Source organism: Triticum aestivum, chromosome 1D (assembly GCF_018294505.1).
Source record: "Triticum aestivum cultivar Chinese Spring chromosome 1D, IWGSC CS RefSeq v2.1, whole genome shotgun sequence".
In the NCBI taxonomy this organism is placed as follows: domain Eukaryota; kingdom Viridiplantae; phylum Streptophyta; class Magnoliopsida; order Poales; family Poaceae; genus Triticum; species Triticum aestivum.
This window is the reverse complement of record NC_057796.1, coordinates 399,218,619-399,230,672: the sequence shown is the minus strand read 5'-3', so window position 1 is coordinate 399,230,672 and position 12,054 is coordinate 399,218,619. Positions and strand designations below refer to the sequence as shown.

Below are 12,054 nucleotides of genomic sequence, written 5' to 3'. Positions count from 1 at the left end.
CCCTGCTCAAATCCGGTGGATTGTGATGGTAGGCGATGGCAGGGGTGGCCGGCGGCCCTGATGTGGTGGTGGTGATGCGACTGGTGTTCTCGGTGCTCTGGTGCGGAGTGGTGGGGCTCCAGGCGGATCTAGCCAGGGCGTGGAGGCATTGGTGCTGTGGTGGTGGCAGATCAGCTGCAGCGGTGATTGGCTTCTTCCGGCGTCGGCTCGTCTGTAGGCGGTCTGTGTCGGCCTTCGACCCCTTTCCTCGTCGCCTGGCCGTTACTTTCGTCGAAGGGTCGGCCATCTCCCGGCTGCGGTCCATCGCTCGTCTCGCGCCTAGCAGCAGGACTGACCTTGTCTCGCGCCTGGTAGCAGGACTGAGCTCGTCTCGCACCCAGCAACAGGACCATGCTCGTCTCGCGCTCAGCGGCAGGACCGAGCTCGTCTCGCGTCCGGTGCCGCGGGACGGGTCGATGGAGGCCAATTTTGGCCGACCCATTGGGTCTCGGCACTGGGGGCCGCCCAGGGGTGCGAAAAGGCGGGTCCTTTTCGCTCGTGTCTTTGGTTGGGGTAGCGGCGGCCCTGGTAGTGGTTCCGCGGTGCTCATGGGCAGAGCCCGCAGCTTGGTGCTGCTCGATTGCCATGGCCGTGTGGGCGGTGTGGTAGCCGGGATGTGGCGTTTGATGGCGGTGAGTGATCGCCGGGGTGAAAACCCGCTCTATCTTCGGACGGACCGGCGGCAGCAAAGCTCATTCCCTTCTTAAAGGCGTCGTCACGGCTCTCATTGTCCGTCGTATTGCTCCAAGAAAAACTCTATCCTCAGATCGAGCGATGGCGGCGCTACAGTGTCATCCCTTTTTTAAAGGCGCCGCCTTGAAGCCCACGGTTCATCATATGCAGCTTCACTTATTCGCGATGGCATGTTCAAGGCTATCGCTTGCAGTGCTAGGGATGGTGTTGCTACGCTCAGCGCCTATGTGTGTTGTGGGGGCGTGCGTTTGTACTAGGACAAGAATTGTAAAGTTTCATATGATGCTACTATTCATGTATTTCATTCAAAGGAATGGAGCAAGAGAAAACTGTAGGATTTTTTATCTTAAATGTCACTTTCAAAGAAAAATCATAGAAATTTTAATATCCACTTGGCCCTCCTTTTCAAATTCAAGGCAAAAGCCTTTTTCGGTAATAAAATGGCAAGATCTGTGCAAGGATTGCGAGGCACTGGCAAGATTACAAGATTTTGGCAAACAAGCAAGCGAAAGCCAAGTATTATAGCACTATTGGTAGGGCAAATTTGGCCACCAACAGATCAAGCCATTTCTTGTGACAATGGCTATCATATATGCCCGGTGCAACTAGTTTAGATGCATTTAACCATGCAAACCAAACATAATCAGGGACTAAATAGCACTAGGTCAGACAGTACATTACATGAATAAATAGTACCATCAATTTAAACCTCACTGATAAAAATCAAGATACAAAGTACATCAACAGACAGCTCAGACACACATGCAGAGTTTCAGGGAAGCCTCTCCAGGAATTCAGACAAAGCGGAGAACAGATCAGGACAGCGCATGCCACAATCAGCTTGTCCAACGCCAATCCATGTTGTGATTAGATGATGCGAACAATGCCATCCCTTATCATTATCCTGTTTGCATCTTGCATCCTCTGAAAAACGCAGAGAAATGAATTTTAATATCCCAGATATAAAGAAGCGAAGTGTATCGGTGCCTCACTGAAGAAAACCCTGAATTAAACCATACCTCCAGGATGAACTCTACTTGGCCTCTAGTGTAAGCAACAGCTGCATCTCTGTTGACTGTTTGCTCAACTTCATCAATGGACATTTGATCAACATGGTTTGCCAGCACATGCTGTCCAAGAATTGCCTCAAATGCTTCCATTCTGCACATTACAAAATCACAAGGGAAACAAAACAATTCAGCCACAAAGAAGAGTCAAACAAGAAGGTTCAAATTTTGCAAATTTCAGGCAAAGCAATGACCTCTGTGAAGAAACATCCTGATCATTTGATGCATTGCCTGAGCCTCCATCAACATCCATTGGGTCGTTGCCAGAGCTGCGAAGAGGAAGAGTACAGAAAAAGCACATGAGGACATAGTATTCAAGATTGCAAACAATTATTTGTGGTCTTTTCAATTTGCAGCAAAACAGTAAATTGCTTTCATGAGTTTGCACACCTAGCTAAATGTGTTAAACATGTGTGATGTGCAGTGTTTTGGGCTTTTGGCATACCAAGTTGTGTCAAGACATTGGTTAGCCATGATTGTTACTGCTTCTGAGTATTCAGTAAAGCTCTCTTTATCAAAAAGTAGAGAGTACTTCAGTGAAATCTAAAGCTCTGTAAAGCGGAGTTGATGTTCTATCTTCGTTCTGATTGGATTGCATGTCAACAAAAAAATCCTAATATGCGGCTTAGTTACCTCCATTGAACATTCGTTTGGCTACATAAAGGGGGATGGATGGAGTTCAATTCTCTAACAAAATAACTCGCATTCTCAGGACTACAGTTAAATAGAGACAGGCTATTTTCTGGAAAAGTCCAACTGAGAGGGGCCATTTCCATATTAAAAAGGATGACTCGGTTCTTAATAAAGAACACTTGACACTGCATAAAGCTGTAAACTCACCTTCCATGCACGTCTGCATTGCCACCGCTTGCGCCTCCAGGCACATCTACATTATCACCATCTGCACCTGCATCTTGTTCAGCTTGTTGTTTCTCAGTCGCCCTCTGCTCACGGTCTTCCATGTCAGTCAATTCCTTATGGAATATTGCAAAATTCAGAACTTGCAGTGCAGCCTCGACATCAATTTTAAGAACCTGCAACAAGATACAGGTGATGTCACTATATTTTCTCAACGAAAATTGTACTGTGTCTGCTATCTTTCAAACTAATGAATACAGCTATTTCCAAAAATAGAACGGTAGCCTAATCTTATAAACAAGCATCACAAGCACAATGCTTCTCTAGATAGTTGTTGGAGGTAACTTGCTTTGGTAATTGGATTTGTATGGAGCAAAATACCTCGTGTCTCAGTTTCATCTTTGCATGGGCAGTAGATAGACGAATTATTGTTTCCAGCGTCCTCGCAGTAATTGGAAGGGTACCTCCACCAGACTATAAAAATGCAAGTATGAGGCACTGACAACCATAAACACATACCATAAACAAGAAAGGACCCATGATCACCTTTGCATTTGCACCACCATCTCTGAGCTCAGCATATGTAGTTGCAATGTGGTCAGATGCCTGGAAGAGCACAAAATGTTTAGATTCTAAAGCTAATGACTCATTCTTTTACACACATTGTTGTTTTCCTTGTATTCTATGGCAGGCGACTCCCCAGATTTCAAAATATAAGGCACATTTGACTTTTCACAGTTTCCAATGCAGGACTTTGACTAAAATTTCACTTATAAAATGCTTAAGAAATAAGTGAAAAACATGACACCCAAAGTATTTTACAGGATAAATAGAACAATACCCATTCTTACATGCTAAATCCTTACACTTTCATAAATACCATAAACTTATGTGCCTTATCTTATGGAAAAGCAGGAGTATTATGCTAACACATGAATATTTTCACATGCAATAGAAAAGGCTACCAACAAAGCAAAAAACAGAAAAGTAGTATTGTACACAGCATAATTGTAATCAGAGATTGTACTCAATGATGGAGGCAGTGGGAACTGCTACTAGTTATACACATTAGTAACAACAAATGGAGCTGATAGACTAGAAGAATATCTCATCTCATATGCAAAGTTACCTCATCAGTGAGCCTAGGCTGAATAAGGTTCTTTGCATAATGTATATATTTCTTCAGGAATTTGATAGTCAGCCTGTCCTGTTTGGCCTTCTTGCCCCGCCTTCTATCCTGCCCATGCAGCATTCTATCATATTTAACAAATATGGCTGCATTGGCATCACCATCTTCTTCTTCAGCACATCCTGCTTTATCAAAAGACCTTGCTCCTGCAGTTAACAGGTTTATTTTATTTAATTTAGCACTTGGAAAGAACTGGAATGCCCTGAAATAAATCTCACTGTCATGTAAACCACAAAATTACCTCCATCATCAGCGCAGTATCTATGCATCCGTGCAACATGTTCCGAAATCTGGCGATCGATCTCAGCATCCATTTGATCAAGAACAATAAAAAGCAAATCAAAACGAGAGAGCAGTGAATCTGGAAGCCCAATGTTCTTTGTTGGTGTTATTGAACGATCATACTGTCATGCAACCAAAAATTATCATCAGAAAACATAAATTTTACCAGTAGAATGACATTAACAGCACAGAAAAGAACTTGCAAGAACTTACAGATCCATATATTGGATTTGCTGCAGCAATTACACTACATCTCGCATTGAGCGATGCATGTATTCCTGCCTTGGCAATGGTCACAGTTTGCTGTTCCATAACTTCGTGTATAGCAACTCGGTCTTGATCATTCATCTTATCAAACTCATCAATGCAGACAACGCCACGATCAGCAAGAACCATGGCACCAGCCTCAAGCCTTCTTTCCCCTGGACACAGGCATTTGGTTAGAACTTGTACAAAAACCAAACACAAGTGTATGGACAACTGCAGCAACTTACCAGTCTCTTGGTCAGAAGTGACAGCAGCAGTCAAACCAACACCAGATGAACCCCTTCCAGTTGTTGATATAGCCAATGGGGCTATGTTCATAACAGCTCTCAGAAGCTGGGACTTGGCAACAGAAGGATCTCCCACCATCATCATGTTAATATCTCTGCATATGAAAGATACATGATGAGCATTACAACCAATGAAAACATATAGCAGCAGCAATTATCTGGTGTATAAACACTAACCCTCTCAAGTGAGTTCCATTTTTCAAATTCTTCTCAACACCACCAAGCATTAAGAGTACAACTGCCTTCTTTATCCAGATATGGCCATAAATTGATGGAGCAAGTGAATTCCCCAGCAAGTCAAATGTATCATTTCTCCTTGATATTTCTTTCATTCGCTTCAGATCTTCCCGAGTATAGACAGGCGCATTTGCCTCTTTGTTCAGAAGTGAAACATTATTAGCAATAAGGACAGTCCTGTAGGTATAGAAATACAAAACCACATCAGATCACACCAACTAGATATTTTAAATTTGACTTCTGTGAAGGCAGTAGATAGACTAACCTGAAGACACCACTAACACTGCCCTTGCTTTTCCCTGGAAGAGCCTTGTATAGACCAACAATTGAGACACGGTCACCTGGCTTACAACAATCTACAAGATCATCTTCCACAATAACATCCACAGTTCTTGGGAGCTGTCCAGGGGCAGCATTTTCAGGCACCTCTTGCATGGACAATGTCTGGTGATCCTTGTATTGACACATCCCATACTCGGTGACCAACAAATTGCCATTTTCATCCTAAGCAATTCAGATTTTAGCCATACAACATGGAAGAGGCTTCCTTGAATCAAAATAAATGGAAATAGAACATAAAAGCATACCCTAGTTGGATAAACTGAACCAGTAGGTAAGCCTACAAAAGATGTGATGTCCCTGTATTCACGTGACATAAAAGCCGCGGTGGCAGGGCAGTAGTGAACACTCTTAACAACCTTCGGCCTTACCAGAGAGCCTATTATTTAGAAAATAAAAGAACATTAGCACCAGGGGAGTAAAGACATTACACCAAAATATTATGTTATCTTCATCATATAAAATACTCATGAATTATGTAGATGCTGGCACCTGACAAGGATTTCACATGCCTAGTTAGCTACACTTGGATTGCCATCTGGTCAGTTAAATTGGCTGCACTCACACCACAAGTGCAAAACTAGATGTTTAATGTACTAATCAAGTGTCTGAGAAAGCTTAACATCCACATTATGGTGGTATCTGCACTGCCTTAAACCTAATACGGGCGACAGTTTATCTCTCTTTGATTTATTTGGCTGTTCCACGATTTCAACCCTAGATCTATTCCCCACGAGAAAGAGAAATGCTAGAATACGACAGGAACTTTCCGATAATTTCTGACCAGTTTAATTAATACTAATACAAGATTGACATCATGAATCACATCAACTGAACGGCATAAAACCAGATTACGGTGGGGAGAAAGGGATTCAATTACATTTGGTGACGATGCCCTCGACGCAGACCATGGTGCCGATGAAGGAGGACATAAGGTCCCTGGGCGTGACCCTGTGGAAGCCAAACGGCCCGGTGAACCCGACGAGCACGCGCTCCCCTTCCTTGAGGAACTTGGGATCCAGGTTCCTGGCCACCTCCGTCACGGCGTCCGACGCCGGCTGCATGAACTCCCCGGGGCTCCGTATCACCCTACAGATTCAACAAAATGGGTCACCACCGAATCGACCGGGCAAATCGGCCGCGCACGAGTGGAGGAGAAAGGGAGGCGGGAGGGGGGGCTGACCTGCGGGCGAGGTCGAGGTTATGGTTGCGGAGGTCGTCCATGCCGATGGTGAGCCGGTGGCGCTTGCTCTGCACCATGTCGCGCACGGCCTGCATGTACACCCCCTTCCCGACCTGCGGAAGCGGCAGAGGGGCAAAACGTCATAAAGGAGCCGGGCGAGCGACCGGGGGGGAAGGGGGCAAGGGGGATGCGCGCTTACGTCTTGGTCGAGGAAGTCGAGGAAGGCGCGCTTGTTGGCCGCCATGGCCTCCTCGTTGACGTCCATGGCTGCCGCCGCCGCCGCTGCTTCGGGGGTGGGAGGGGAGAGCGGGAGGGAGAGGGGAGATGCGAGTGGGGAATGTGGCGGCGGGGTCTGGGGATGGGTTTGGATTTGGGGACGAAAGGGGGCGCGTTTTAGGCGGGAGGGGGCGGGAGATGCTGGCGGGAAGGGTGCGTTTTCGCGCGCTCTGGAGCGGCCACCGACTGGACCACGTGTGGGCCCCACGGATCGATTCATGGGCCGGAAATGTAACTGTCCTACTGGGCGGATCCTCTCCCTGTCTCCTCTCACTCACCAGGACCTGGGCCACGGGGATCCGGGCCGGTGCTATTTTGCTAAGGGTGCGGCCCATCGACGGCCGTTTACCACATTCGGCCCAGAATACCACGGCCTGGACCCCTCAAGAAAAAAAAAGTATCCCACGGCCTGGAAAAGTGGAGGTCCCCCAACTCTGTCGAGCTCCAACCGGCCAGATTTGTCAACGCCGGCGCCGGGATTGAGTTGTATTGCGAGACTCCAGGATTGAGCGATGTACCGGAGAGGCGAGGCCAGGGCGACAACTTGGAACGAGGCCGCTGCGGCCAGTACCGGCGAGGGATCCAGGGCTCTCCACCGACACAGGGAAGAGGAAGCAACACGACGGCGCATCCACGCTTCAAACCACAGATAAACCTGGGTAAGTACTCTCACTTCCTCGGGGCATTTCTAACTGATCCTACGGAGGATCCGCCGAGTAAACTCTTAGTGAGGTATTTTTACTCCATTAAGATTTAGACGGACCTAACCGATCTCCTATATAATAGGGTGAAAATCAAATATGTGTAAGTTCAACCTAGTTTCGACCGAAATTTGAATAAATTAAACATAAGTTTAACCTAGTCGAACACATTGTCTTGACAACCAAACTTTAAACATAAATTCAAACTTAAACTACACTAAACCCTAATCTAGACTACTCATCATCATCATCCTTGCCATTGTAGAGGCCAGTCTTGCCTCGACATGCCACCGCCCATTGGGTTCAGGCCAATGTTGTCGTCGCCGAAGTCGGGGAAGATGCGCCGCCACTCCTAGGCGTCAAACTCCTTCTCCGTGCCACTTACTCCTCGTCGTCGGAGATGACGATGACCTCGCCGTTGACCGCCCGCCCCGCCTCCACGAGCCCGGGGTACTGGCGGCGGAGGTCTGCCATGTACTCCTCGTCGGCGGCCTCTGACGCGACGTTCTTCCTCGCCTCCTGGTCCTCCCGAGCCATCACCGAGGTCACCACACCCGGCGTCGACGGGACGAGGTGGACCGGCGCCGTCCCAAACGGGAAGTTTAGACACGCCGCCGCACCATGGAGCCGAACTTGCCACCGGTCGTACCGAGCGTGGCGAGCTCCACCGTGTGGAACGACTCGATCCACTTTTTGGTGTGGGTCTCGCAGTCGGTGATCTCCGTAGCCCAAGTCCCTCACGCTCGCTAGCGGGCGCCGAGGTATTTCCTCTGCGGTTCCCACGACGGAGGGAGCTCGGGGAAGTCGGCGATGTGGCGGGCGGTGGCCGCATTAGAGGGGCGGCGGCTGCTTAAGGACGCGCCGCTTGAAGACGAACCGCGAGCGTGGCGGCGCGGATCCGCGCTGTGGATCGGCGGCGGGGAGCGATGGCGATGGGATCCGGCCATGGGAATGTAGGGGCGCCAGGGAACGACGGAGGGAGTCGCCGGCGGCGGGGGATCGGGAGGAGAAGAGGAAGAGGAAGCGAAGTGAATTTTTTTTACTCGGCCGCCGAACGGTGGAGTAAATATAGAGGCGGCGGCGTGGCTGAGGACTATTTATTCTCCACCAGCGCCGATTAGGGATCGGCTAGGTCCCAGCTAGAGAAGTAAAACCGGGTTTTATTTTTCTAAATGGTTATTGGGATCGGTTAGAAATACCCTCAGTGAGTCCCGGGAGAGAGAATTTACAGGTTATCACACCAAAATTTTGGGAACCAGGATCAGCTGCTAAACATCCACCTTGATCATATAGCATATACCAACTAATTACACATGTACTACTAGTACTCCGGTTGTGAATTGTGGGCCGAACCAGGAGCACCATTTATTCCGGTTGTAAAAACACAGCTTAATAAAGTACTACGGCCTGGGAAGATAACTAACTACACTACACTACCCTACACGACCTTGGTGCAGGAGGATGCCCGGGCCTGCTGCCTCTTCTTCCTGTGCTTCTGCCTGGCCAGGAGCAGCGCGTACACCACGAACCCCAGCCTGCGCCGCCTGGGGTGGAACTGCTTGCGGGACGCGCCGTCGTGGTCGATCCTCATCGGCGAGTACATCTCGTACTTCTGGCTCAGCATCTGCCCCAGCGACACCTTCTTCTTCTTCGTTGAGCTCGCCGTCTTACCAGCAGTCTTCCCGGTGGTGGCAGTTTCGAACTCACAGTCGAGCTTCATGCTCAGGATCTGCCCGATGGACATCGCCTTGGTGCTCTTCGGCGTGGTGGCCACCAGGCTCAGGCCGTTCACGTCGTAGATCCCCGTGCCCGCCGCCTTCCGGGGTGTCACCGGCGTTGCCGAGGTCTTGAACTTCACAGCATTATTGCTGTTAATGTTACCGGTCGGTCGCCAGTTCAGGATTATTTGGTCAGACCGCAGCCTCCCGAGCGCATCTTCGGCTGCGAGCTTAGCTTTGTTTGCGGCCTCCTCCCTCTTCAGGGCCTCCTCCAGAACCTTCCTGCTGGACTCGACAGCGGCCATTGCCTCGTCCACTCTTTCCAAAACTTCTGCCTTGCCCTGGTTTGCCTGATCGAGCTCCTGCATTGCCGCGTCTATTCTGTTCCTAGAGGCAACCTCTGCTTCTTCCGCTTCGCGCAGGAGCTTGGAGTGTTCTTCGACAGAAAGTGTGACGTCACATGTAGCACTCTCCGGGTCCTCCACGTTGCGTCGTTTTCCCATCTCCGCGAGGGCATAAGCTTCCCCCCTCCTTGAGGCTTCCTTCAACTTTTCGGCCATGACAATCCTGAACTGAAGAGTCTTCGCCTTAGACCTCGTGTGCTCAATTGTGGAAGTTAATTCACCAATCTCGAGCTTCGAATCCTCGACCATCTTCCTGTGCTTGTCTTTTTCAGCATTCAACTGCTTCATCTGCAGCCATATGTCATAAGGTTCCAGCACAGGTTTCGGGTCTTTTGCTGCTTGTAGCTGCGCGGCAGTTTTGCTCAACTCTGCTTCCAATGCTGAAGCTTTCTCCATATTCAACTGCACCCTCTCACGGGTTCTCTCAAGGGATGCTTTCTCCTCCTCTATCTGGCACTTAAACATCTTGACAGTGTCCATGCTCAGGAATGCTTTTGCCTGATTCAGCTTCATCAGTGTGGCTAGTGGAGACTGTATGGTATTTATGCTCTGGATCAGTGGCCCCGTATGGTCATCCATTTTCTGTTCTATTTTAGGAAGTGGATGGATCTTCATGGTATCAGCATGATCTATTGCTGCATTTCCACACTCTGATGTTGCCTTCTCTATCTGTAACTTCAAGTCATCAATAACCTGCTTTGTTGACTCCAACTCTTTCAGCACCTTGAATGTTTCGCTTTCCTTAACAAAGAGCCCCATCTCGACCTTCACAGTTTGTTCCTCAACTTTCATGAGTTCTACCTCCTGGAAAAAATGACACCACATGAAACAAAATCAATTTACTTATTCGAACAATAAAGATGTATAGCAGGAACATGACTTACTAAGGTGAAATCAAGAATGGAGTAAGGAACACGAACAAGATCTTCAACAAAATATGACCCAGAACAGTGTTAGAGCCAGAAGCAATCATGTTGCCTTAATTTCACACCAAATCGTCCTCACTACGCAATCCACCATACATGGTATTTTTAGGGAAACATCAGTGCCCCACACGTACAAATGTACATAGAAGGACTGTCAAGGACTCACACTAGCAGAGTACTGTAGTACTTCACTTGCTCTGTTAGTGTATACTTACAGTGCACAACGCATCCTGCTCGTGATGCCGTAGCAATTACACCATTAGGCTAGCATTATTGGCACGTTCTTACAGTTCCTCCGCAGCATACGAACCTTGCAATACTACTCGATGCTCAGATATCCCTGAATTTCTTCCAGGATTAATGTAAATTTACTTCGCTAACAGGGAAAGTGACAACCTATTTCGCCGGATGCCCGTAACCAATCAGCCTCAAGATCCAACAGTGGAGCATTACTACTTGCAAATTTGCAGTGTCGGGCAAGCCAGGCTACCTGCTGGTGCTAAACGCCATTATGAAATGGATCCCCAGAGCCCCCACGGCGTCATGTCACGGTCTCCCGCAACAACCACTGCTCGCTGGAACCACTCCACTTGAAAAGGGAAACAAGTATGTTTTGCGGCTGCGATTTGCAAAGTGTCTCTCCTCCCTCGAATCATTCGCATCTTGATTCGCGGCAGCGAGATTTCGAAGCAAACGGCGCGGCGAGAACGCGAGGAAAGCGGCGGTTATATTAAACGGAGAAATGAGAAAGCGCTTTGAGAGGGAAAGCAGATGTGACGGCCACCAGCACAGCGTCGCCACTCGGCACCAGCTGCGTGAAAGAAAAAGCCTGTATAATAGATGCGGGTGGGGAGGGGGAGGGGATGTGGGTGAGACTGACCTCCGGCCGGAGCTGGAGCGGCGGCGGCGGCGGCGACGGCGGCTGGCGCCACGGGGAGACGGCGCCGCCGCCGAAGCGGTCGACGGCCTGGCGCACGGACTCGAACTGCGACGACGTGTCCACCTCGCCGCGCCCCCGCATTGCCGCCAGCACCAGCGCCTCGCCGGCCTGCGCGTGCGCCGCTACTTCCGCCATGGCCCCGTCGTTTCCACGGGGTAGGCGGCCGCGGGTGAGGGTGAGACGGTAGCTCAGCGGGAGTGGGGTGGAGTGGAGAGTGTGGACTGAGTGAGGGCGTGGGATGCCCTCCCGTGAACCCCGCGGCCGCGGGTTTTGGGGCAGTGTTTCCTTTGGGTCGCGGTGTGTCCGGTAGCGCCTATAATAAAGCCTTTTTAGCGCGGCACGGCACGGGGAGCCGTGATTAGCAGATGCCGGTGGTAGTGCGCGAGTAACTGCGCCGGTCAGCCGGGGATGAAAAGATCGTCGGATGGGGCGGGTGGGGGCACCGGGCCGGGCCGGCCACTGCTACGGTTGTGTACGCCGTACGACATGCTCACGCCCACGGGAGGAAGATCCGTGTGTATCGCGCCGTTTAGCATTTCACCGTGATCAGTCAATCTGAACTGGCGTAGTAAAACAGTAGTTCTGCCTGTGATTATTATTTTTTTTGCGCGGGAGTTCTGCCTGTGATGTCAACGTGACGTTTTACGG

General features: G+C 49.5%; 2 protein-coding genes across 2 annotated transcripts; both read right to left on the bottom strand.

Annotated features, from left to right (window-relative positions):
• Positions 1 to 1,414: 1,414 nt before the first annotated feature.
• Positions 1,415 to 6,837, bottom strand: LOC123182365 (DNA replication licensing factor MCM3). Its single transcript, XM_044594906.1, has 16 exons — positions 6,641 to 6,837; positions 6,442 to 6,554; positions 6,139 to 6,347; positions 5,507 to 5,637; positions 5,185 to 5,423; positions 4,860 to 5,096; positions 4,623 to 4,777; positions 4,342 to 4,550; positions 4,088 to 4,250; positions 3,787 to 3,992; positions 3,204 to 3,263; positions 3,039 to 3,131; positions 2,640 to 2,833; positions 1,994 to 2,068; positions 1,752 to 1,893; positions 1,415 to 1,656 (listed from the first exon to the last, which is right to left on the bottom strand). Exons 1-16 carry the CDS (start codon positions 6,704 to 6,706, stop codon positions 1,600 to 1,602), a joined length of 2,349 nt encoding a protein of 782 aa, XP_044450841.1. The 5' UTR covers positions 6,707 to 6,837; the 3' UTR covers positions 1,415 to 1,599.
• A 1,845-nt stretch (positions 6,838 to 8,682) lies between these two features.
• Positions 8,683 to 11,697, bottom strand: LOC123182364 (WEB family protein At2g38370). Its single transcript, XM_044594905.1, has 2 exons — positions 11,347 to 11,697; positions 8,683 to 10,344 (listed from the first exon to the last, which is right to left on the bottom strand). The coding sequence occupies exons 1-2, from the start codon at positions 11,539 to 11,541 to the stop codon at positions 8,857 to 8,859; spliced, it is 1,683 nt and encodes a 560-aa protein (XP_044450840.1). The 5' UTR covers positions 11,542 to 11,697; the 3' UTR covers positions 8,683 to 8,856.
• Positions 11,698 to 12,054: the final 357 nt, after the last annotated feature.